Source organism: Dermacentor andersoni, chromosome 4 (assembly GCF_023375885.2).
Source record: "Dermacentor andersoni chromosome 4, qqDerAnde1_hic_scaffold, whole genome shotgun sequence".
In the NCBI taxonomy this organism is placed as follows: Eukaryota; Metazoa; Arthropoda; class Arachnida; order Ixodida; family Ixodidae; genus Dermacentor; species Dermacentor andersoni.
Genome location: NC_092817.1, coordinates 17,759,798 through 17,785,940, shown reverse-complemented (window position 1 = coordinate 17,785,940; position 26,143 = coordinate 17,759,798). Strand labels below are relative to the sequence as shown.

Below are 26,143 nucleotides of genomic sequence, written 5' to 3'. Positions count from 1 at the left end.
GATGGCCGACAGACCATAGACAGGCCTTTCTGCTCGTATGTCGAAATGAGATTTTGCTGGATCTTGCGACTGGGATAAACAACTGTAAGCAAAACTAGTCCACGCAGACTGGAAGAGTGCTGTACAGTAGCGAAGAACATTAACAAGCACTCAGTGAACACATATGACACAGCAAAGCAAGGTATTGCTCGACACGCTTATTGCTGCAGTTTTTTTTATGTGGGAGATCTGCGAAAGTACACTTCACACTTCCAGGGAACATCTCATCATTCTTTCTCGGACAAGAATGGTCAATGCAATGCACTAGGCCGAATTCTTAAAATACAGTGGGATCTCGATAAACGAAAATCGCTTAAACGGAATTGCCTCTTAAATGAAACACCGTTATCACGGTTGGTTTTGTATTCATGCAATTGTATTCAGCTTTGTCTCTCAGTACATGGAACTCCTGACAAACGGAACCAATTTCCCTGGTCCCTTGAGGTTCCGTTTAAAGGGGCCCTGACCACCCCTTGGGCTTGGTGAAATAACCTAGTCTGTGGGTAGCATACGCTGTTGTGAACATCTCAGCCAAGTTCTGCTGTCGAACGCGGTCCGTGGAGCTTGCAAGCGGAGCGCGAAGTCACCTTTTCCTCAAATACTTTCATTTTAAAAACACCATGATCCTCGCTCTTTCCTGTGCGCTTTATTTCGTCATAAAGCACGCTCCAATACGCGACTGATATTGGTCGCTGCGCTCAGCTACACCGCGGTGCCGCGGGGTGCCGCCACAAGTCCAATGGCTAAGCGCACTGCGGCTCTCTGAGGACAGCCGCGTTTGGCTTACGTTTAGCACGGCATAGGCATCAAATCGGAAATTTGAAGTTCGCGCCACGGTGACGTCTCCACAGTAGCCTTCGCAGTGCAAGGCATTGGAGGAGGAAGGGGAGCACAGCTGAGGCCGTGTTTGATTGCTGATAACTCCGCTTCTGCTGAACGCATTTAAGTACTTTTTGCGGCAAAGTGGTTCTGAAATAGCCTATCTTCACTTCAAATGTCTTTCTCCACTTCGATAAAAAAAGGTTCAGGGCCCCTTTCAAGAGACTGTATACTCTGCAGACCTTTATATCTGTTCCGAGTGGTAATGAGTGATACCATACTAACAAGATCTTCCCTTTAAGTGTGATATGTATTGTTCAGTATAGCGGGACTGTGATATGCGGCTTGATGCAAACAATTACTTGACAACTTGCGTAATTATTTCAAATGCAACATTTTGGTGACCTTCCTCTAAGCATTACCGGCCCAGCGTACGGGCAGGGGAGAGAAGGATTAAGGCCTCACATAGCCCCTGTGTAAAACGGCTTTTAAAAATGTCTCGGCAAACTTTCACAGAGCACACAAAAGTAATGTGAACAAGAACACACATTTGTTCCGCGTAAAAGTACACTTGTTTTTCGTAACCTTAAAAATAAAATCTAGCACCTTTTCTAAAAACCGGCACCCTCTAGGCCACTGCCCAATGCAGTGTCAATCAAACAGGTGGTGTACGCACAATGTGCACAACAGTGACAACGCTCGAAATAAAACACTGTGATGGCAACCAATTGTGTGTATGTGTATATAATATATGTATAACAAAATATAAAAGTCCAACGAAAAAAAAGTAGCAATACCAGGGAAGCAGCAACAGCCCACAAGATATTACGCAGTCTTGCAAAATGTGTTCCAAGGCTGTAGTTGCACCTGCGACGTGCCACCGATGGCCATAGTCGCAAAAATAAAACAGGCGGGGGGGAGGGGCATAGATGAAAAAAAAAAAAAGAACAGTAAGCTGTCAATAAAAGTTTTGTGGCATGCGACTAGACCATAATTTTGCTAAAAAGTACTCCACAAAAACACTGGTGGTGCTTTTCGTTGCAATTAAACCAGCCCTGCCCTAATAAAAATAAAAGCAAATAAGAAAATAATGGACTAGGTGATGTGGGCGGGAAACTGTCTTGGGCTGGCACCAGGCCTGGCTTCCTTCCCTTGGCATCTAGCAAGGATCCTTCCGTGTGGCTTCCCCACATCAACTGTAGCTGTTTCTTCTACATGGCACGGACGGGAAAGCCAGGCACACTGATGCCACCTTGGCCTTGGTGCATGCCACAGGAGATGCTGGCCGGGGTTGATGATGTCGTCGATGTGGTTTCCTCTCCGTACAACCTTTTGATGCTGTCGTAAATGTCTTCAATGTCCGTCGTCTCCATCTGCACGTGACAGAATCCAACACATGGCATGTGAGCACAACTTGCCTACAGGCTGCGAAAGACAAAACAAGGCACCAGGCAGTACAGAAAAGATACGGATAAGTGGTTATGGGAAACTAGTTCACGAAGCCTAGAGACAAGAGCTCTTCCTGCCCAATCCTTTCATCCCTTCACATCTGAGCAGAGCAGTAGCATAAATATGGCAAACACAAAGTGCACTGCCATGCAAAAGACCACACTGCAGATCTAAAAAACTTAATTCTGAGTTTTTTCCTGCCAAACCCATAACAACATAGCCATAGCAATCTAGTACTCTGCAACAGAGGGACACCTGCTAGCGGCAAGTTACTTGCCACAAGAAAAGGTAGCTGTACTGCTCCCAGCAAACACCTGAACTGTCCTGCAGCAGAGGAGTAAAGGCATACAAAGCCATGCCTAGCCAAGACATTGCTGCACTGAATTCCGATGTGGCCATCCTCACAAGTGCTGATTGAGCACCAGTTCTGCTTAGTTTTGGTGACGCAACACTCAATTGTATTTTCAAGATGACATAACCAACAGCCAGATGTAGATATATGTTTCTGTGACAACACCATGTGGATCTATCGAGCATCCACGTCTGACACCTCATCTCTGCACAATAACCAGGGCCAGTATTAGTTGGCAAAGAGCAATGGCCATTGCAGTTAGAAGGTGCGTGCTGCATTAAAGTTTTATTTATTTATGTTATCCTCAAGCTACATTTGTACATTACAGAGGAGAAGGACAAGATTAGACAAACAAATTGATAGGCATATTATAAATCACAAGAGTGACATGGGAATATAACAATTAATATAATAGCCACATAAATTTGGTATGTACCCTTCTCTTTGATGGCTTGTGGGCACTTTGCGAGTCGGAGTGTCGGTGCTTTCGCGACACAGCTGTGCGTGCTTTGATGAAGATGCAGGCCAGCTCTTCTCGGCACCGAATGACATCGCTGTTCTCAACCTGCGAAAATAATGTAAATCCCTTGAGACCCGAGGCGTAGTGTAGCAAAATAAGCAAAGGTTAAAAGGCCAGACCCCTCTAAAGAGAAGGTACATGCTGCTACTGCCACTACACCTCCCAATACTAAAGCCAACGCTTCGGTTCTTAGAGTACTATTAATTACCATTACTTTATTACTATCAGCATGCTAGCATAAAGCAGGTGCCTAGGGAAATTGCTTTCAACTGATGTTTGCAGAACTCGCTGCAATATGCCAGTGTGTGTCTTATTTGTCAATGTAAAAGTTATGGCATTGGCAACTTGTTACAACTGGGCTCTGCTTGATTATTCTCTGTGGAGTAGTGCGAGGCAGTGTTTTTAGTGCATTTGCTTGAACACAACTTCACAAGATGCTGCTACCAGCACTGCAACCATGACATGAAGGTTACATGCACATTATGTCCAAGCGCAGCTCTACACACTTTGCCACTTCATGCTAGGATCTCATGGTATGGCTTCTCTACTTGAGACTCAAGCAAATGAATAAAGGATGGAAGTACACTGAACTCTCACTTGAGTGAACTTCAAGGGACCGAAGGAAATAGTTCACTTAATTGAAAGTTCACTAAACTGAATATTCACTAGACCAACATAAGACATGGCATACAGAGTCAAAAGTTTGAAGTGCAATTCATGGAGCAAAAGACATGGCATCCAGTGTTAGAAATGTGTGAAATGGAATTTGGACATATCAATGAAAAACACACCACGTCGGTCGTTTATGTGCACATGCGGAACCGACGAGACTGAAAAGAAAGAGACGACGACCATGCCACGACTACAGGCACTGCACGACTAGCCAATCGGAAAAAAAGACACACACCACGTGGTTTGTGGTGTGAAAGATCGCTGCTTTGCTCTGGCGGCGTTGTAAGCGCCAGCGTTGTTACTTTGTTCATGGCCTCCGAGATTACATGCTTGCTCGTTTTGTGCGAGCGATCTCGCAGGCCATGCCTCGTTGCCGTTCGTTTTTCGCACCGCCGCTTTGCCCCAGGGGCGCTATAGCGCGAGCGACGTTACACTGCCGCTGGAGCGGCGGTTTGATGAGGGCGGGCATCGGTCGCGCCTGCAGTGGAGTGCAAGCCTTGGTCCTCTGAGTGAGTTCGTTAAACTGAAATGTTGACTGTTCCAAAATTCGTTTAAGTGAAACATTTTTGCATAGAATCTACAAGCAAACTGCCGGGGATTTTTAAAAAGTTTGTAATTCTGAAACATTCGATAAACCGACGTTCGTACAACTGAGAGTTTACTGTATTACATTTTAAGGGACTTATTCAGCTATTTGCTTGACCTGTGCGAGTGCAGTGCTCAACATAAAAGAGCCACATCATATGGCGCTCTGCTACCGAACTTGAGGTGACAGGCTCAATTTCAGACTGTGGCAGATGCATTGAGAAGCTTGAATGCTTCATTTTTCATGTAACAAAGTAAATTTAAAAATGAAAATCTTCCATTCAATTGTGATTTCCTCTACTATTAGCCCTTTCAGGGTCGATTCTTTTATTGCAGATTTAAATTCTTCCGAGGGACCCGTTTCGAAAAAAATTTACCGTAATTTTTCTAGGGTGACCGTAAAGTGAGAAAAAAATATTTTGCATTGGTATATATGTACTGTTTATTCATGAATAACAACAGTAAAAAAGAAAATAAACTTATAAGAATTAAAAATTTGCTACATTATTATACACATAGTTCAAGGTTTAGACAATGTGCACATGAGAATATTTCACAAGTCTCAAATGTTCCTGCTCTTACACTAATATTTACGTCCACAGTGTAATTGAACTGTGCAGGTGAGCGCACTCAAGAAGACTGTATGATTGTGTGCCCGTAAAAAAAGCAAAACATGTGACAAACTTCCACTAATCTTCATCTTACCGCCAACCAGAGGCTATTATTTTTTTAGACAAAAAAAAAAAGGAAAGGAAACGCATGCACGGCTGCATTCTTCGTATGCAAACCCCTGTGAGCAATAAATGAGCGAGTAACAGGCAGTCAGCCTTTAAGCAATTAGGAATGAGATAACCATAAGTTTTGCGAATGCAAGAAGCCTAAACCGCCCGTGGAACAAAACTCAAACTAACCGCTGCCCAACCACGTGTGCGCGCTCCAATGTACGAGCGGTAGTATATAGACGCACCGGAGCAAACATACTAGCTCTCAAACAAACCATGCAACGAAAGCCGAGAGAGGGAGGCGCAAGAAAAAATTCCCTGTATTCCCGCATAGTGGCAGCACATTCCAAGAAAGAAAAAAATTAGGAAATTGGCGCACTTTTTAAATGTACAGACGGCGCCGTAAATATATGGCATCGACCATTTTGGACTCGTTCGTGGCACCGTATATTTACACCACTTAACCTGAAAGGGTTAGGCAATTGCTTTACCCATTGCCAAAGAGCGAACTGTTAGGCCTGCCTTCCGTTAGTTCTCCTTGTGTACTTTCTGCAACACAACAGCAGCTCCCCACAAGATACATTTCACAATGCACAGAAGACAAGCTACAATTGTTGCTCCATATTTAGTAACCCTTTGTTGCATAAAATTAGAAGTGTTCCAATTTTGATGAAATTTTAGATGAGCTTTCAGCTGCATCTTTTTGGCCATAATGTGAGCAGCAGGTTAAAATTGGCTGTTTGTACTGGCACAGTCTTACTGGTCACTGCTCTCAGCAAGAAAAGGGGACAAGCAAGAGTTTTTGGCGAATGCCAGCAACAGCCAGGGTTGGCATAAAGACAGCTTGCAAAGTGGACATGACATGCACACACCTTAGCCAGCCGCTGCAGGGCGATAGTGATGACGAACCAGTTCGGGGTCCACGTCTCTAGCTCCAGGCTGACCAGGGCCAGGGCCAAGGTGGAGGGCCGGGTCCCCACCAGAGACGCCTGATCCAGGCAGATCTGCAGCTTGGTTTCCAGTAGGGGACCCAAAGCTGCCAACTGCTGCTCAGACTGGTCTGGCAGGAGGAGGCTTCGGTTCAACACCAGCAGAGCGTAAAACTGCACCCAAGTGAGAGCCAGATCAGTCAATATCAACCATCAGCTTGACTGGGCATAAAATGTCCTACTTCTGCCCATTACTACAAAAAAATCTGGTGCTGAATCACCTTGGTAATCATCTGCATTTTGTGGGTATTTCTAAGGCTTGGCACACCTTCGCTAAGATGGTACACTGCAGCTTCTTTTACTATTTCTTGAAGTTCATATTGGCTGTGTACCTACATTGCAGCAATGTTACCCTTGTGTAGTGAAGCATCTTAATTTATCACGCAACTTTGAACAGTAAACAAAATCACCTTAAAGCATGTGTCCCACAATGTTTAGATTATGCGCACTTGGAGCATAACACCATACCATGAGCAAGTCACTCTGACAATCTGAACAACTAATTCAACATAAAAGTCATAAGGCACCCCCTAGAGGCTGAATGGAATTTACGATTCCCATGTCACAAATTTCCAATGGAAATTATGGTTCATCAAGGTTAAAATAATAATGCCACAAGCCTCTTTGAAGTCAGAAGCGTCAAACGAATCCACACATTGTCAATCTTTCACATTCCAGTTGAACTATGATCCTTCCCCTTCAAAGTTTTCTTGTTGCCTCTGAAGTTTCATTCCACACCCAGGTATAAGTAACTAGCAAAATCCTTGTTCTATTTCAATGTAACTGGTCAAAACTTGTTCTATTTCAAGATATGGCAAGTGAATAATAGAAAAAGTATACAGCTTACAATAGGCACTCTATCCAAATAGTGTCGCACCATTTCGTATTAGGCTTAAACAAAAGCAAGCAGCAGCACAGGTGCCTTACCCCGTGCAAGAAGTCGAGCGATGTGGCTCGACAGAGGTCCCATCTGAGTTTCTTGAGAATCAATGCCTCCATGCGGGTAATCTCAGACACACTGAAGATGCAATCACAGTTCTTGATCAGATCCTTGATATGTGGAACCACCTGCAAGTTCAGGCACACGCTTGACTCAACACCTCTAAAAATGGTTCAAAGTGATTGCAGCTGAAACAAAAAAATACAAAGCAGCCAAATTTAGTTACAACACTTACCTCATCTTCCTCTATAATCTTGGATGCTAAGTAGAAGCACGAAATAGCAATACATTTCAGGTACTTGGGTTGTGCCTGTAATGGAATGAAACACACAGGTTACATTAAGCATACACGGCCAGATACATAACAAAGACAAAAATCATTAGGCAAGATAGACTAATTGGTGATACATTTGTCAGTGAAGAGATAGCAAGCCTGATTTATAGTGCTACATGATGTGGTGTACCAGTGTCAGGATCTACAACTACAGAAATCTGTGTTTCTAAACACAGGAACAACAATAAGGTGGTTTCCTTGAGCGTCGTGCAAGTGCACGGCTGTCTTGACCCAGAAATCCAATACACACTTGACTTGTCGAAGTTTGATGACCTAAACGAAAAAACCCAGAGGCCTGTCCGTCTACAAAAGCTATGGATGACACATCACAATTCATTATCATTGGTAAAAACAAGCCGATTCAAGCAGCTAGGTACAGCAAATGGTAACTTTATAGTCATTTATGCGAGTGAGCTAGCTGTTTTACCGGTGGGTAGACTGGAGGTCTCAGCTTGCATCAACATGTTCCTCATTTGCTTGTTGCCAGCTCCTTACTAAAATGTTGTTCTTGTCAGTGCAATGAAGAGGGCAAAGGGTGCAAGCAGGGTCAAGTTTGTGTACGATCACAGAAACGCAGCCAGCAGACAATGCAGAAACACAAAAACAAGGAAACTTTCTCTTGTTGAATAACTAAATTCTGGGGTTTTATGTGGCAAAACCACGATTTGATTATGAGGTATGCCGAAGTGTGGGACTCCACATTAATTTTGATCACCAGAAGATCTGTAACATGTCGCCAATGCGTGGGACACAAGCGTTATTGCATATCACCCGCATCGAAATGCGGCCTTCGTGGGCGGGATTTGATCCTGTAACCTCGTGCTTAGCAGTGCAACACCGTAGTCGCTAAACCACCGCGGCCTTCATTTCTTTTTTGTTCACCCATGCATCTTTTGCTGCTTTTGTCAGTGTAAGGGAGTACCTTCTTAACATCTGCAACTGAATGCTTCTCACACTAAATCAGTCGTGCTTTCTTTCGTTGTCAGATATGACAATCGGTAAATAGGTGTGCAACTGTCTGATTAACTTTTCTCTCAATTCAACTTCTGCTTTTGCCTCACATAAAGGGGGAGTATCTAAAGTGATTATAGAAGGAGCCTGCACTGCAGCAAAACTTCTAAATGTCACAAAGCGAGAGAAGGGCAGACACCAGTCACAACAAAGTCCCATGTGTAGGTTATCTATTACCTGCAGTACATAGGCTGTTGACAGCAAGATAATACCTTTATATATACTGCCTTCGAAAGAACTCACTAATGGCATTCAATATCCTGATGCTGCCCAATGCACTGTGAGAAACACCACAGTGAAGTCCTCCATGTTAATTTTGACCACCTGTTCCTTAGAGCAAACATAAATCCAAGTACAAGAACATTTAAGCATTCTGCCTTCATTGGAGTGCAATTTCCATGGCCAAGATTCAATTTCACTATCTCACAATCTACAGCAAACACCACAGCTACAGAGCCACCATGGCAGCTACTTTGTGTCGTCTGTGTGAACATTCAATACTGTGGAAGAAGGCGGATTCTGCACTCACCCTAACCAAGCGAAGGAACTCATCCATGAGTGTGACCGAGAGGAAGAGGGTCTCAGGATTGAACCTCAGGTACCGGTTGAGGACAGTCAGCCATTTCACAGTATGGTTCCGTTGGACAGGTGTGATCTCTTCCCCCTGAAATGGCAGTCACAAGATAAGCATAGTCACCCCAACAACAAAGCGAAAGGAGGAAGGGGAAGACTGATAAGATCACAATAGCCAGCAAAGCAAACTGCAGACACTCCTGGCATTTCAAGATAAGATACCCCACCAACCAGAGCATATCAGGGCCAGGAAGACTGCCCACTATGGAGGTGTGTATGTGCCAGTGTCACCTTGAGACCTACCTGTGAAGCATAGGTGCAGGGCCGCCAATGAAGCCGCTCCTTCCCGAGATAGCGCTGTACCAGGGCGATGGCAGAGTCGGCTGTGAGCCCGGCCTGGATAGGCATGGCAGCTGCACTTGCGGCAAAACGCACCTGCTTCAAACTGTAAAAAGAAAAAGACGGAAGACTGTTAGCACCTGTAGCCATTCCAACAAGTATAGTTACAAAACTGCCAAAAACCAAGACAGCTCACGGTACGACAGGACCATACTCTGGTACTGTCATACGAGTATTATTTTGAGAAGCCGTTGTAATTATATATCACAACAAATGCTTGACATACAATGTATTCGCTAACTGTTCTAAGCATTTCGTTTATTAGGCATGCCCTTCAAGGCATAACCTGTTATTATGTATGCCCTTCAGGATTTTGTTATGCTGTCCTGTGTTTTGTGAGGTGACTATCACATCACAACAGGCAGTAACAACTGCAAGCTTCATTTGATGAATCTGATCCACTTTTCACTAGGTGTGCTGCGGCTCCTCCTGCCTTACTGAATATTTCGAGCAGATGGTAATGTTCAAGAAACATGGGTCACGCAGCGTCACATTTTTTCAGTCGATTACACCAGTAAACAAGTATTATACAGACTACCTACGGCGCAGTATACGCACGCAGCCTTCCGCTACACAGAAACTGCACCTTAATGTTCGGCAAAATGGAAAGGACGCCATTCATGCTGCTTCGTGACTTGCAAAAACGTATTACCAGTTAACACGCATCGACATTTACCTTAAACAGTCTTTCACGTATTTGGCCGTAAGAGATGAAAAAGAAGAAAAAAATCAAGGGAAATGAGGCAAACGTAGGTTGAGTGATGACTACGTGCTCCCACGCCGGCTAGTAACACGAAGGAGGAGAGAAGCTGCTCGGCCACAGCGAATCGCCAAGGATTTTTACAAGGTTGAAATGACGTTGCGTCAGACAGCCTGGCGCAGGTGGCGGGTCTTCCCGAAGGCAAAAGGCGACGACGCTCGGGGCACGCATATCGACAATGGCTGAAACATTCGCCTCGACCAACCGTGCCTTCACCAAAGAGTAGGCAGGTGGTAACGGCGTTTTCTGTTAAAAAATATCTGCGATGGTGCTTAAAGACAGTCGCAACGGCGCGAGCGTTATGTATACATAAGAACCACAACATGCAGCGGTTGCTTCGAAGAAAAGAACGTTCGCCCCTGTGGAAGCACGAGACATGCGCTAGAAGATAAGTTAAAGTAGAAGCAGATTCACCTGAAAGTGAAGGGACATGACAGAGGTTTCAGAGGGGCCACACCCACTTATATACGAGTGGCAACAGTTGCGGTGCGGAGGCAGGATATTCGAAATTTCAGCGCTGCGTTTGACGCACTCCAAAACTGCAGCACAACGACAGAACAAACAGCAAAATACTTCACGGAAGCGATTTATGTTTCTAGAAAGCGATAAAATTGATAACGAAGGTTATGCTCTCCAGAGGTTACCGAGATGGCGACAAAAATCGAACACGGTGTTCTCCATAAATAAGCGAATCAAAATGCAATAAAAAGGAAGTTGCTCTGGACGACAGCTGGAAGAATAGTGAGGTGCATTGGCAAAAGATGGTCTTAAATTGCATAAGAAATGAAGGCTCCGCAGTATGATCAATCGTAAGGTCAAAAAGGGCACATTTGCGAACAATTTTGCGTCCTCCAAGTGGTCAAATTGTAGAAACCTAACAAGAGGTGCTTGAAAAAGTTCTTTTTACGGTGAATACGTTCTTTATATATGCTTGAAAGTTCAAATGGGGAACGGCGACATTTGCTAAGGGCACCTAGAAACAAAAGCGAGTCTGCCGCGGATCCACGAAAGGAACATCGCCTTACCTCGGACTGTTGTCGAGCCAAGCTTGTCTTCCCGACCAGCATATGTTCGATGGAAGCGCGTAAGCACTAGAAATTTCTAAACAAGATGCAAATGGCTAAGACAAGCGACGCATAACTATAATACAGCAGCGCAACCAAGAAACCGTCAGATGACTGCCCGTTGGTAAACAGCTGAGAAGGTAGGGCGATTAGTTGTATTGCACCGCGGGACTTGCTTAAAAATAGAGCACTATAAAAAGACCTTACAAACTAATATAGATAGAGTATTGCAGATAAATACAAATGGAACAAGTTGCTTCAATTATTCGTTTGTCCACGTACCAAAGAATTGACTAAGAGTGCAGAACTATTTCTTGACGCGCACGAGAACCTTGCTAAGCGGTACCGTGGCCTCCGCTCCACATTTGTTTTTCTTTCGCTTCTGTCGTCATAGTGACGTCAATACGCCGAGAGCGAATCTCGGAGCTCGCGTAGCCGGTCGGGTATGCGGCTGCGACGGCCGGCAACGGTCGTCGCTCGACAGGCCGGCCGCTCGGCGCTTCTCGAAAATTCGCGGCCACAAAAGGAATCGAACGGCCGCGCTCAATTTTGCATGATGTTGTTACAGTACTTACGAAAAGTAGCAAATGCACTTACTGCGATTTCACCATGGTGCTTCCAACGATGCAACCAACCTCTTCCTCTCGAGTTCACGCAATGCTTACAAATTGCAGTAGCCGACACTTTTGTCGAGAAATAGAAAAAGTAGATAAATATGGACGAGCTGCGCGCTGATGATTTGTGCTGGGGTTGCTACTACAGCGATTGAATGTGCGTCGCGTTGGTCTAACGGTGTAGTTTAATTAGTTAAATATATATGTATATGCAGAGCCTTGGAGGTAGTGGTTGACAGCTTGGCAGAGAAAATAGAAGCTAACTTGCATAAATGCCACAAATATTCTGCATATGCGCTTGAAATTCTGAATATAAAATACTGCAAGATTGAACATAAATTACAACTAGAAGGTGTACATGCGCATGCGACGTTAGAGAACGCAGGCTGCCGTGTTTCTGGTTGAGTTATTGAGCGAAGTCGAGTGCATACATGAGAAGAAAGAAAGAAGAAAAGAAACGAACATTTCCGAAAAAAAAAATGTAGTTGAAGCATTCATGAATAGCATAAAGTTCTGTTTGCGATATGGGTTCATTTACTCATACGTAGAGGAGAAAACAAGGTCAAGTAACAAATGCACTTGGGCAATTAAGTTCAATCATGTGTGGCGTTATCACCATCATCAACCTGCAGTAGACATAAATATATAAGGTCGTAGTGATATATTGTGGCGTATCAACATCAACATGGTTTGGGAGCACTCGCCAGCGTCCGGTAACACGCATGTTCAACGCATGCTCAATGCACACGCAATGGCCTGGTCGTACATTGATAGTAATAAGAAAATGCCTTCGATAGCACCGAAAGTTCGGAGGGTGTCTTTAGCCGGTCAATTTGACTCTCTGTCTGAGTAGGTTGTTCTCACATGGATGACTGAAACTTCGTCAGGTATACTGATGCCGAAATACATAGTTACGTCACTGATTGTGGGTGCGTTTATCGTGATCGGGTGGCTTCTAAGTAGAATAAAAATAATTTCGACCAATCTGAGTTCTTCCACGTACACCGAAACCTCGATCAGGGCAAGAGCGTTTATGCACAGAGCTCGCACCAAAATGCGGTTTCGGCAATAGAGAATCGAACTGGCGACTTTAATTGTGCTCCGTAGCAGCCATCGCGACGAGTAAGCAGCAGGTGGGAGATATTGGTAAAGGCTCCCAGCGGTGTGCCCTCTGACGTAGCGCAACTGCTAATTATTTCGTAGACACGTTGTGTTCACCAGAACAGCTGCATGTCTGTTAATTGTCGCAGCTGTGAGATTGAAAAGCTTTCGCTCTCGATCTCTTCCGCGTTTTTAGCGCAGCATAATTGCACTGTTCTCGGCATTTCGCTGGCTGAACAGCAATATATTGTTTCGTGTGATGAACATTGGCTGACGTCTCAGATTCGTCTGTGTAAATATTCTTGCAGGACTCGCCCATTACCATGCTTAATAGTTGCTGAATTTAACTGCAAAGCACCTACAAAACACACTTTTACACCAAAGATAGCCTTTATGCAGTAAACGTCTGAGTAAATTTGTGCTCGTTTTTCTTTTATTTTCTACATTTTTTTTTTCCTTTCAGCGCACTGAAATGGGAAGCAAAGTATTGTAGTATTCTCTCATCTTCACGTTCATGCTACATGCTTCCGCAAAGACCGAAGCTTGGGTTGTCTGGAATATGCATGTGTTAAAAGCTACCCCAGATACACACACGGGTCCCGTTTTGCTTAGGAAGTAAGTCGCAATCCTCACTCGTTTTTAGCGGAGCTTGTCACCCAGAAGTAAATTCTGAAAGGACAAAATGAGAGCAGCTAGAGTGCTCTCTCAGCGATGTCGACACATGCAGCACGAGCGCAGCTTGATGGAAAGAAAAACAAAACCTGGAGCGGCGCCTATGCTTCTAGAGATTCGCGACCGGAAGCAAGACGCTTCCGCAAAGCATCCTGAATTGCGCAGCTTTTTGTCCGTCGTCGCCTTCCAGCGGAGTCGGCCAGGGGCAGGACCAGTGATCTTTTTAGTGATCTCCACTGGACCTCTCACTCTTTCTCTCTCTCTCTCTGTTTTTTTTTTTTTCTTGTTTCCCCACCCAACTCGGCAAGCAAGTTGCGCGCGAGGATGGGGCCAATGAGGCGATGATCCAAGGACGCCGACCAATACACTAAGTGGCCTTGAAAAACCGAGCGGCTCGCTGAGAGGCGTCGCGCGACGCTGTAGCCGGGGTTACGCGCAGCGAGCACCTTCTGCACCGTGCGTGCCAGTGCGCGCCAGTCGTCCGTTGGGTGCATTGCGTCAGAGTCCTAGCGCCGTGGCCGATGCAATTAGCAGGAACAATATTTTGTGTCACTCCGCCGCCACAGCCGACAGTTGTGATAAGGTTTAACAAGGCCGCACTTAAGCGCGCGCTTACTCCGGTCCTGCCGTACGTTTAGCGAACGCAACTGTTTCGTTCTTTTCAGTACACGTCAGTTCGATACGACACTTCACGGCTTGTATGAAGCAGCCTATCCAACCGACAGATGCACCTCCTCTCTACCAAGCCAGTGGCTTGAAAAAAGGTCGGGGAATTGGAGAGCAGTTGACGCTCCCATGGTCTGAAGATTTTTGGTCAAACGTGTAGCGGTTAACGCACATGTTAGCCTAGGACTGGCGTCAGCCCTATGCTAAGTAAGTGCTACGTTTGCGTTAAACCGCTCGTCCCGCGCTTCTGGCGCTTCCTTGATTATCTCCTGAAATCGGTGACACCTCTGATCTTTCTACTTGCTCATATGAACACTTTCGATCGCAATCAAGCCCGATTAGGAACGAATTTTTCGATCGTAATTGGCTTCTTTGCGGGAACTCGCAGATGTGTGCCAATGGGGCCCACGATAGCATTAGTTTTCTGTTTGAATGCTCTGTCAAAGCGCGCGTGTAAACAGCGATTTTGGAGGCGCTCCCCCATACGGTTATCCTGCTTCGTTTCTTTTTCAGTCGCCAGCCCATACTAGCTTCAGGAAGTGCCTTCAGGACGCAACATTTCAAAAAACGCGGGGGCACGACATTTTGCCGCGCACTCTTGTTCCTAGCACTGCGCGGAACTCGCGCGTGATGAGGAGCAAACGCGCACGCAGCGCGCACGTGGAAGGCTCGCGAGTGCCCACAACTCCGCAGCGTGGGACGCCAACACCCTCTCCTTTGGGGACGCTCGCGCGATTCGCAGCGGGCAGCGGTGGTGCGAGGGAGAAGGCTCGGGGCGTGGCTTCCCTGCGGCGCGCTTGGCTTTGCGTCATCCGGACTGTCGCGTTATTTTAGCGCCGCTTAGCAATCTGCAAAGAAGCCTCTTCATATTTTCGTGAAGAAAATAGGTTTCTGTGAGAGAGAGCACAAGAAGCGATCACTTATGTTTCTGGCACATTGGGAGCGAGTAGAGCACAGCATGCTTTGTACATGCGCGAGCAAAAGTATACGGACCACACACAGGGTCGCCGAAAAAACAGAATTTCTTCGTAATCAACACGCATAAACGGAAGCCGACGAGCGCACTAGAAAATTCGTAACGCCAAGTTTGGACCGCAGTCTTAATTTCAAGTTGCATTCACAGACAGAGGAGAAAATGAGTTTTATCGCGCAATCCATGGTCCGTATAATTTTGCTCACGGGTGCGCATAGTATACGAATGCAGAGCGCCAATCGTTCGCACAAGTGGCATTTTCTCGCGTTGTGTCACTTCCATCTCTTTTTTATTTCCATTTATTTGCTCATTTATTTCTATGTTCGAGAGGCTGCCGAATAAAAGCTAGAAATGTCTCGACCCAAGACCTCTGGGCAGCGTCCATTGTTGTGTTAAGAATGAAAGGCACTACTTAAGGCGGCTTTATTCATCGTCATAACTTTCTTCCTTTTCATCACGCAGACACTGCCGTGAAACGACTTCGTCTTCTATATGCAGGCTTTAAACCATAGAGTTTCTCACTATAACACCTAGAGGAAAATCTGGCGCCACCGTTATGGTGGCTAGAAGGGTCTAGCCACCATACCACCGTCTATGGGAGTTTCTTAAGGGGGCACCGTGCCGACAGGGGAATGACGGTATATGTGTCTGCGAGGCTTGCGTTGGCTGGTGTTGTAAGAGGCTTCGTCTAAAACGTGGATATGGCTACACAAATAACGCGTTCTCAAAGTAAAATCTTCATAAAATGTTTCCATTCACGCATATTACGTCTTTACTCACCTACAATGCATGACCAAGAGAAGAAAAGCAAGAATAGACGACAAACTGTTTCAAAGCGAGCGCAAACCTTGTCGTCTGTCCTCCAACTTTAGCGGCCCGCTGATACTTTTTACGTAACATATAGTCGTGCACGCAATAACAAGTTCTCATAGTTAAACAAAACATGTTTTTGTGTAATAATAAAGCTAAAACAGCTTTTCACGTGCTGTTTTAATAGAAGATGAATCATTGTGACAGACGGAACGGTGCTTGCCAAGCGCGTCTTCAAGGTGTCCTGTCTCTCCGAGAACGATGCCAATCCGAAGTCACAATATACCGGCATTCACATGCATACCACAGCGCAGCAGCACCAGATTTCCCTCTAGGTAATGTGGTGAGAAACTCTATGCTTTAAACATATCCCTTGCATCGTTCAAAAAGTGACAGCGGCGCTGATGAGCTTACGTGCGTTTGTGTGTAACTATACGTTGTATGCCATTTATGACTGCCTTCTCGAAGATCGTAACGTTTTGCACGTGCGCCTAATTACTTTTCTTTTTGTTAAGTAGTTTCTCATCTTGCTTTTATATTTATTTTAAATAATTCACGTTAACAACTGTACGTAGAATAAACAACAGGGGTGTTTGGCATCATATTCTAGGCATCGTGCAACTAAAAGGAGGAGCAAGGCAAGGTGAAAGTAGCACAAGTGCTCGTAGTCTTTTCGTTGTCTGTGTGTGTGTCCTACGCAGTGGCGTAGCCAGGGGGTTGTAGGATTTGGCGACGATCTCGCCGCTGCCACCATTTGTAAGATTTGGAGTCGGGCTTGTAGGACGATCGGAGGAACTTGGGGCGACAGGACTAGGCGAGCAGGGTTTATTTACAGTTTAAACAAGACATACATCGACAGTCTAGCGTAGCTCCCAAATGGAGCCGGCAAGACAAAGCATACAGCAAACGAGCACGCAGCTTACGAGCACATTTCGAGCGCGACAACGAGCACACTCTAGCAGCCGACAATCGCTGCTTATAAGCACCCCGTTCGACGTCATCGTTCGACGTCATCGCAGACTACACGCCTTTTTGGAGGAGGGTTCACACACACGTGCCGCACAGGTTTCAGTGCTCTCTCGAGGGCAGACGACCTTGGCAGCGCAGTCGTCGTGGTATCCATTGTCCTGCGTCCCCGTAGTTAGGTGGTCACGCCCGACCCCAGCCGGCGCCGCTAAATTCCAGAGCTGCCTTTTTCCTGTAGTCGCCACGTGTGTCAGCAGACTGTGACGAATCCTGGGGCCCCCGTACCTCAAAGCACCCTTTTGCCAGGGGGGCTTCCCTTGCCGCTGAGAGACCATGACGGCCCGGCAAATTAACCAACAATGCACGGGGCGCCAAACGTGGCCAGCCCTGCTGTCGTCACCGATCCTCCAAACGCGGCGCATGGTCGGTTAGCGTTGTCGACCTCGCTCGTTCTCTGAAGGGCGTCGCCACCGCGGGTCCGTCGAAGCACGTGCAGCGGGCTGAAATAGCTGGCACGCCGATCCTAACAGGGTGTGTCGTCAAGTCGCGCATGTGCTCCTGGAATGGCCCCTTCCGATTAGACTGATCAACGAAGCATGTGTCTGTTATCGGACAGTCAGCCAAAGCTATATATACCTGTAATCATCCATGAATAAAACACACTTCTTGTTCCTGTTGCATCCATGCTGGTGGTCGTCACTGCGCACCGAAACATGGTGTCAGAAGCGGGATAGATTTGCGCAAGCAGTAACGCATCGAAAGACGGGCGTCTTAGTGAACCGACAAGATGGATTTAGTGAAGCTGCCGCAGCCGCTGGTGCTGTCAGGGAACACCGCAAGGAATTGGTGCATGTTCAAGCAGAGATTCGAGCAGTTCTTGCAAGCAACGGAAACGGCGAAAGCACCGAGGTCCGAGCTATCCAAGACTGCGCTCCTGCTCACCATTGCCGGAGAGGACGCCCTAGAGGTATTCAACAATTTCTCGTTTTGAGACAACGAAAGCAAAGAGGATTATGCAGCAGTGACGGGAAAGTTTGAAGAATATTGTCGACAACAGCAAAACGAGGTGCATGAACGGTATGTCTTCCGTGCAAGGACTCAAGCTGAGGGGGAGCCTTTTGAGCATTTTGCTCGAGACCTGAGGAAGCTAGTCAAAAGTTGCAATTTTGGGGACCTAAGTGATTCTCAGAGACCAGATTGTCTTCGGCACCGTTAACCCGGAATTGCGAAAGAAAATGCTGAAGGTTAAGGACCTTACATTACGCAAAGCCGAAGAAATCTGCAAAGCGGAGGAAGTATGCGCCGAGCAAAACAACGCATGGGTTCAAGCGGAAAAACAAGTGGCACCAATCGAAATGCGCAGTTCGAATGTCTGGCGCGCGAAGAACTTGCCTGAGGCTCCGAGCAAAGTTACGCTCAACCTGAAACGTAAGTAGCGCAGATCAAAACAAGGAGGCAATTCGAATGTTCAAAGTGCAACCGCGTCCACGAACGTGAAAGGCGCCCAGCATTTGGAAAGACATGTTTCTCGTGCCGTGGCGCTAACCACTTTTCGGCTTCTTGTAGGGAAGGTCCTCAAATAAGCCCTGTGAGGGACCAGCACGACGATGCATTTTCCCTTTGCAAAATTTTTAGTATGCGGCATTCCAATCTCCCTTCCTCCACTCACATCCCCCACCCGTACCCGCACAAGTGAGTGCCCCTCTTGCACCCCCCCCCTCCCTGAAAAAAATTTCTGGCTGCGCCACTGGTGCTACGACAAAGATCAAACTAGCTCGAGACACAATTTTTTTGGATTAGGCGAATTAATGAGAATCGCGAAAGCATTCAGTCGGTGAAAAACCGGGACAGTTCATACGACTTGCACGACTGTGCACACTCTTTCCTACGCCATATGCGAACGCTACAGCGCAGCAGAGTATGGTTACAATTAGAGCAGAAAGCACATATTTACGGCGCGCAAACGTCAGGTGACGGGAACTATACACGCCACCCTTTTCGCAGTTTGTTCTGCGTGCGCGAAATAAGGGCATTCACGTGAATCATACGAGAGGAGGTCACGTCGCCTCACTGCTTGTGAGCTGGGCCGTACGAGCGTAAGACCAGACGCTCGTACAGACCCGGTGTGTCAAGCCGCCTGTAAACACGCACGTGTATCACGTTGATGGGGCGCAGCCAATCAACGAAGAACAGACCCAAGTCGGCAATGGGGCGAATAAATCCATTTATTTCTGTGCTTTTGCGTGTTTATAACAGTCTCATTGTGGAGTTTTAAATGAGGGGATGCAAGCGGCTTGCGTATGCAAGAACTAGGAGCCCTATGTTACGTTTCGCCTACGACGCGCGGTATAGCCGGCGCGGATGCAACGGACGCCGGGGCTTCGTTCAAAGCGGCGGACATTTTGGCCCGTTCAGCGCTGCCGCAACGCCTCCCCGTCAAGCGCGTCCAGGCATGTTTCAATGCCACGTGTCTTCGTGTGTGCGTGTGTGTGTGTGTGTGCATGTTGGTGCCCACGCTTGTCAAAGCGCGGCAGCCGGGGAGAGGAGCTCCCCAAGTGTGAAGCGAGGAGGTCTGACCGGCGCCGGCCCGGCGGATGCGTCACTACTCGTCTCAACGCGCCCGAGCGGCGCCGTCACGTGCGCTCCATCCAGAGCCGTTCCTTCTTGCCCTCAAACTCCGAGAGTATAAAAGCAGCTGCCCCCGGACGCCAAGAGAGAGGCTCCGATTTCTTCCGTCGAGTAACGTGCTCTCCCGTCTCTCCACTTCGGTCGACCTGACCGGCCGCTCTTTTGCGATGCTAAAATAAACAAGTTGTTCTGTTAGCAATCGACTCATCCTTTGCCAGGACCTTCGGATGCTTCCAGTTGTGCCCCAGGCCGCCAGGCCAACGCTACCCTTGGGGCTTGCTACCCAGATGCAACAACTGTTTGCCAGCGGTGAGATCGCGACAACGGAGGCCAGCAGCGAAGATATGCGGTCGACTGCATGCTGAGCAGCACAACGACCATCCGGGAGCAGTGCAACGAGCCCTGTGTGATGACTGGTTGCCTGCAGCGGAACGACTGCGCTGAATTCTTGGCTGCGAGGTTTGGTGAGTGCGGGACCTTCTTTTGAGTTTTGCCAGGCTTTTGTTAGTGTCAGGAACAGAGCTGGTAATTGTGGTTGTCGTTGCTGCCGGGTTAGTTTGCGGCAAGACAATAGTAGGCAGTAGAGAAAGCAGCATTCAGAGCAGCCATGGATTGGAAGTCGTTGCGCAAACCGAAATTGCTGGAGCTTGCAAGAGAGTTGGGTCTGGATGTCTCAGACAAACTCAGAAAACCAGAACTGCTAAGGGCTATTCTTGTGTTAGAAGCTGAGGCTGGCGAGCTGTCGGAATGCCTTGAGACCATTGAGGAGAGGGCAAAAAGACAGGAGCGCGAACTTAAAGAGCAAAAAGAGAAAGATGAGCGCGAACGTAAAGAACAGAAAGAGCGAGAGCAACAAGAGAAAGAAAAAGAGCGCGACCGTCAACACGCTTTGGAAATGAAGCGTCTCGAGGTAGAGATGGAACGCGCTCGTAATGGAAGTCAGGCACACGGTGCAGGAGAACGAGTATCGTTCAAAATGACTGACCTGATGCGGCCGTTTAAGCTTGGAGAGGACATTGGTTTGTTCCTGGTTTACTTTGAGCGAACGTGCGAGAAGCAGGGGTTCTCTCGGTAAACGTGGCCACAGCGCTTGCTCACTTTGTTACACGGCGAGGCGGCCGACGTAGTCGCTCGCTTGAAGAGAGAGGAGGCAGAGGATTTCGACAAAGTGAAATCGAGTCTACTAAAAAAGTACAGGCTGTCAGCGGAGGCGTTCCGTCGGAAGTTTCGGGAAAATGAGAAAGGCAGAAGCGAGTCATATACAGAGTTTGCCTACAGGCTTATGTCAAACATGCAGGAGTGGCCCAAAGAAGAGAAAGCGTTTGGGGACCACGAGAAACTTCTGCAGTGTTTCGGGCTAGAACAGTTTTATAGTCGGTTACCTGAGAACGTGCGGTACTGGGTCTTGGATAGGCCAGACGTTAGTACGGTGGCTCGAGCCGCTGAGCTAGCCGAGGAGTTTGTAACGCGTCGGGCTCGCGGAGCTAAGGACGGTCAAAAGGGTGAATTTGGCTCCAAGTTTGAGAGGCCGAAGTTCACACCCATGAGAGCAAGGGGGAACACACGTAGTGCGGATGCGAGTGAAAGCAGTCCGACCGAACCTAAGGAGACGGCGGCAGCCGAAGCCGAACGCAGAAAGCGGTTCGAGACGAGGCAAGCGCGCGTGTGTTATACGTGCCAGAAGCCGGGTCACTTTTCGGCGCAGTGTCCGGAAACAAAAACAAAAGTCGTGTTTTTGTCATTATGCAGCACTGACGAGAACATGAAGCTTCTCGAGCCTTACATGCGAGACCTCCTCGTGAACGGGAAAGAGTGCCGAGTGCTTCGTGATTCCGCAGCTACAATGGATGTAGTTCACCCCTCTTACGTAGAACCCGATGTGTTCACGGGCGAGTGCGCATGGATCAAGCAAGCCGTGGAAGCTCATAGCGTGTGTTTGCCCGTAGCAAAAGTGCTTATTGAAGGACCTTTCGGAGCACTTGAGACGGAGGCCGCAGTGTCATCTATGCTGCCCCCCCAGTACCCGTACCTATTTTCGAACAGGTCCGATCACCTCCTGCACGAGAAGGGGCTTTTGTTTGGTGAGGCTAGCGTTCAGGCCTTAACCAGATCGAGAGTTCGGGAGCTCGCTGCAAAGGCGGTAGTTGCGGGGCCGAGGTTGTCGAACAATGAGAAAGGGTTGGAGGCGCAGCAAGCTGATATTCAGAGCACGTCCGAACTGAATAAAATTGAGCCTGTAGCGTTGAAGGCACCAGATACTGGAGAGGAAATGCCCGACACGGGAAAGTTAGAAGAGCTATCTGCAGATTTGCTCATCGCGCCTACATCAGATGGACTTAATAGGTTGCTAAAAGTCAGCCGGTCATCTTTGATAGCCGAGCAAAAAAAGGATGGCAGCCTAGAAAACATGCGCTGCAATGTCAAGGAAGGTATCGCCAAGCAAAATGCTCGTTTTGTGGAAAGAAGTGGGGTCCTGTACCGGAAGTATCTAGACCGCAGGGGAGTGGAGTTCGATCAGCTGATCGTGCCTCAGTACTACCGTCAGGATCTGTTGCGCTTGTCGCATGGAGGTTCGTGGTCCATACACCTAGGAGTTAAGAAGACTAAGGACCGTCTCTTGCAAGAGTACTATTGGCCAGGGTGTTTTCGTGACGGAGAACACTTTGTGAGGACATGTGACACCTGTCAGCGGGTGGGCAAACCAGGGGACAAATCGAGGGCGCCGTTGAAGTTGGTACCTATCATTACGGAGCCTTTTAGACGGCTCGTTATTGATACAGTGGGACCTCTGCCGGTAACAACCACGGGGTACAGACACATTTTGACTGTGATCTGCCCAGCGACAAAGTTCCCTGAAGCAGTGCCGCTTAAAGAACTCAGCTCAGTTGAGATAGTCAATGCACTACTGTCCATATTTGCGCGAGTTGGTTTTCCTGCGGAAATCCAGTCAGATCAGGGCACAGTGTTTACGAGCGCTTTGACGACAGCCTTTCTCGAGCGGTGCGGGGTCAAGCTGTTACACAGCTCAGTGTACCACCCACAGTCGAATTCCGTTGAGAAGCTCCACTCCGTCATGAAGCGCGTGTTGAGAGCATTGTGGTTTGAACAACAAACTGACTGTGAGCTGTGTCTGCCTGGGGTGACGTTTGCATTGAGGACCGCGCCGCATGCGGCTACGGAGTTTTCGCCAGCTGAGCTGGTGTACGGTCGCTCGCTGCGGTCTCCGCTTCGCATGCTTCGAGACGGATCACTGCCCTCTCCAATGGCTGCAGACCATCTCTTCCAAAAATGGCCGCCTCCTGCGCTGGAGCCTCGCTTTGCAACAATATTCCTTTGAGGTGCGTTACAAAAAGGGGAGTCTCAACGGTAACGCCGATGGCTTAAGTCGAGGCCCCTAACGTAGGAATTAGCCTCAAAGTTGTTTGTTACTGATGTTTTCTTCCTGAGGCAGGATTTTTAACATATTGCTTTTGTTTAGTGTTTCAAAGTGATGACGTGCTTTCTAGTGCAATTTTCCAATTTGTGGACGCGTTCTGAGTGCTGCTAGACTACTGTAAGGAACTAGGCAGTAGTATAAAAGGGGAAAGAGCCTGGCATGGCTTAGTGAGGGTTGTGTCATGCTTGCTGACTGAGCGGTTGAGTTTCGACGTAGTTCTAACGCTTGCTGGGAACGAGAGAAGAAATGGCAACTCTCCCGAAGTCACTTTGCAGTGTCCTGTGTGAACCTGAACGTGAGAACGAGGCCTTCTCTGTGCGCTGCGCTCAAGAAACGCCGAGGGACGACCGACTTCGGTTATGAGCATCATCGAGCGACATCCCTCCGGACAGCGGATGCAGTCCCCTGACCATCGGGATCTCCTTCCCCCGGCGGGGCGGTCTGTTACGTTTCGCCTACGACGCGCGGTATAGCCGGCGCGGATGCAACGGACGCCGGGGCTTCGTTCAAAGCGGCGGACATTTTGGCCCGTTCAGCGCTGCCGCAACGCCTCCCCGCCAAGCGCGTCCAGGCATGTTTCAATGCCACGTGTCTTCGTGTGTGCGTGTGTGTGTGTGTGCATGTTGGTGCCCACGCTTGTCAAAGTGCGGCAGCCGGGGAGAGGAGCTCCCCAAGTGTGAAGCGAGGAGGTCTGACCGGCGCCGGCCCGGCGGATGCGTCATTACTCGTCTCAACGTGCCCGAGCGGCGCCGTCACGTGCGCCCCATCCAGAGCCGTTCCTTCTTGCCCTCAAACTCCGAGAGTATAAAAGCAGCTGCCCCCGGACGCCAAGAGAGGGGCTCCGATTTCTTCCGTCGAGTAACGTGCTCTCCCGTCTCTCCACTTCGGTCGACCTGACCGGCCGCTATTTTGCGATGCTAAAATAAACAAGTTGTTCTGTTAGCAATCGACTCATCCTTTGCCAGGACCTTCGGATGCTTCCAGTTGTGCCCCAGGCCGCCAGGCCAACGCTACCCTTGGGGCTTGCGACCCATTTGCAACACCTATGTCTGGGTCTGTGCATGCGCAGTACCGTCTCCCCTAGTTCTCGCGTACGCAAGCCGCTTGCGTCCCCTAACGTAAAACTCTCTATTAATCCGGCGCCGTAGAGGGGGACTTGGGATCAATTATGATCACCTAGTGCTCTATAACGTGTACTTAAATCTAAGTACACTAGCGTTCGTGCATTTCGTTCCCATTGAAATGCGGCCGCCAGGGCCGGGATCGAGACCGCGACCTCATGTTCAGCAGCTGAGCTGACTCGGCCGGCGCCACCTGTCTCACCTCGACGCTAGGTATCACTGAGGCCTTGGCTGGAGAAGGTGAAGAAAGTTCGCAACCGCGTAGAGTAATTTGAAGTACCAGACATATAGACAACATTGGATACTATTGTGGACATTGTCAAATTCCGCCATATTGTCAAATTCTGCAATGCCGGCATTTTGAGACAGTAAGAGCTGACAAGAAGACGAATTCGGCAGTATGTAGGAATTTAGCAATGTCCAGAACTCTACCTCCGTGGTCCAAAATACCACCCCCGTAGCCACCAAAAATAAAAGTGAGCGAAAATGACAACTCTTGGAGTTGTACAAAGACGGGAAACAAGAAAAATCAGGAAATAAATATCTACGATAAACCTAAGGGCTGTGCTTTTTTTTTTCAAGCCCCAGCTGGCTGCATTAGAACAAAAACATACAGAAGCAAATATTCGCGACAGGGTGAGGCATGTGCCTGCTGCAGAAAAAAAAAAAAAACATTCACCGACAACTACGAAACTCCCTAATGCGAATTGTGAGCGCAGCTGCTTAGGTGTTTTGAATTCGCGATATATTATGGCAAAGAATTTGATTCTGAACGACAGTGTGCTCTCGGCGGCGCTGAGCCTCTGCTAGGGCAGCTCATTTAGCAGCAGCGGCAGACGAAGCATTTCCACCGGTTGCGTCGCTCATCGTTCAGAAAGAAAGTGTGAACACGAGAACGCGTGACTCGCGCGGAACGCATTCGCTAGCGGCGGCGCCACAGGCGTAGTAGCACAACCGCAGCGAGTCAGCAGCGGGTCCGAAACCCACGCCAGCGTTTTGTTTTCGCGCTCGCCGCTTCCTGGTCGCCGCCGGCACTCCGTTTTCCTCCTCGCCCTTTCGCTATACCCTCCTCCGCTTTGTTTCTCGCGCCTCCTCGCTCTCGCCACTTTTTTCATCCCCCGCTGCGCACCGCGTTCGCTCTCATCTTTCGCTGCGCTCGTTCGCTCGGTTACAAGTGACGCCGACGCTCGTCGCAGGAACGGGCGTCTGCTGCGCTCTAAAATCTGGATACGACACGGTGTAAAGGAACATCAACGTATTCACCGAGCCAGAAGCGTAGGTAACGTCCACCTTCCAAAAACATAGGGTTCGGACCATTTGCACACATAGGTAGCATTCCAAGATAAGGCAGAGATAAGCAATATGCAATAGATATATGTAGTGAAACGTGATTAGCTCGCACTCATCAGCACCGTTTTCTGCGGTCTATCAAAGAATGGAATTCTTTACCACGCGTTGCTTTTTAAGCTGACCATTTTGTAGCTACACTGGAACGCCACTTTTATTAATCTCAGTGTTGACCTGTTGCTGATCTGATGTGTCGTTTGCGACTGTTGGTTTCTCTGTTCGAATCATTTGTAGTTTTCTTATGTGATGTTACCCCTCCTGGATGGGCTAATTCCTGACTTGCAGTATTCTGAAATAAATAATCTACAAGCTAGGTGACTATTTGTTGCCACCCTGTTTCAATGGAGATACCATTATAAATCATCATCATCACTGTCGTCGTCGTGTTGCGTGACGGCGCAGATGCGGATTCTGGGCACGAAGGCTCGTGGGCCCGATATTTTGCCGAGGGCGTCCCTGCCGAGCCACTGCACATCGGTGAGGCGACGACGAATCCCGCTCTCGTTAAACTGACGCATACAACAGAACAAGTGCAAACGAAGCTTAAATGTCACGCGAGAAATGTGGAAGCTGATGAGGCG

At 48.0% G+C, this 26,143-nt stretch overlaps 1 protein-coding gene across 2 annotated transcripts in view; it reads right to left on the bottom strand.

Moving 5' to 3' along the window:
- Window positions 1-224: 224 nt before the first annotated feature.
- Window positions 225-26,143, bottom strand: part of LOC126535807 (cyclin-I-like) — a 43,424-nt gene continuing 17,505 nt past the window's right edge. Inside the window, exons 1-8 of one of the 2 annotated variants that reach the window (XM_072287768.1) lie at window positions 11,190-11,379; window positions 9,309-9,450; window positions 8,962-9,096; window positions 7,323-7,397; window positions 7,075-7,215; window positions 6,031-6,261; window positions 3,096-3,224; window positions 225-2,231 (exon numbers count right to left, since the gene is read on the bottom strand). In XM_072287768.1, the coding sequence (XP_072143869.1) occupies window positions 2,070-2,231; window positions 3,096-3,224; window positions 6,031-6,261; window positions 7,075-7,215; window positions 7,323-7,397; window positions 8,962-9,096; window positions 9,309-9,413 (978 nt within the window). In that variant the 5' untranslated portion in view covers window positions 9,414-9,450; window positions 11,190-11,379 and the 3' untranslated portion in view covers window positions 225-2,069. Of the gene's footprint in view, window positions 2,232-3,095; window positions 3,225-6,030; window positions 6,262-7,074; window positions 7,216-7,322; window positions 7,398-8,961; window positions 9,097-9,308; window positions 9,451-11,189; window positions 11,380-26,143 lie in introns of those variants that run through there. The other variant, XM_050182631.3, reaches the window with a different exon arrangement.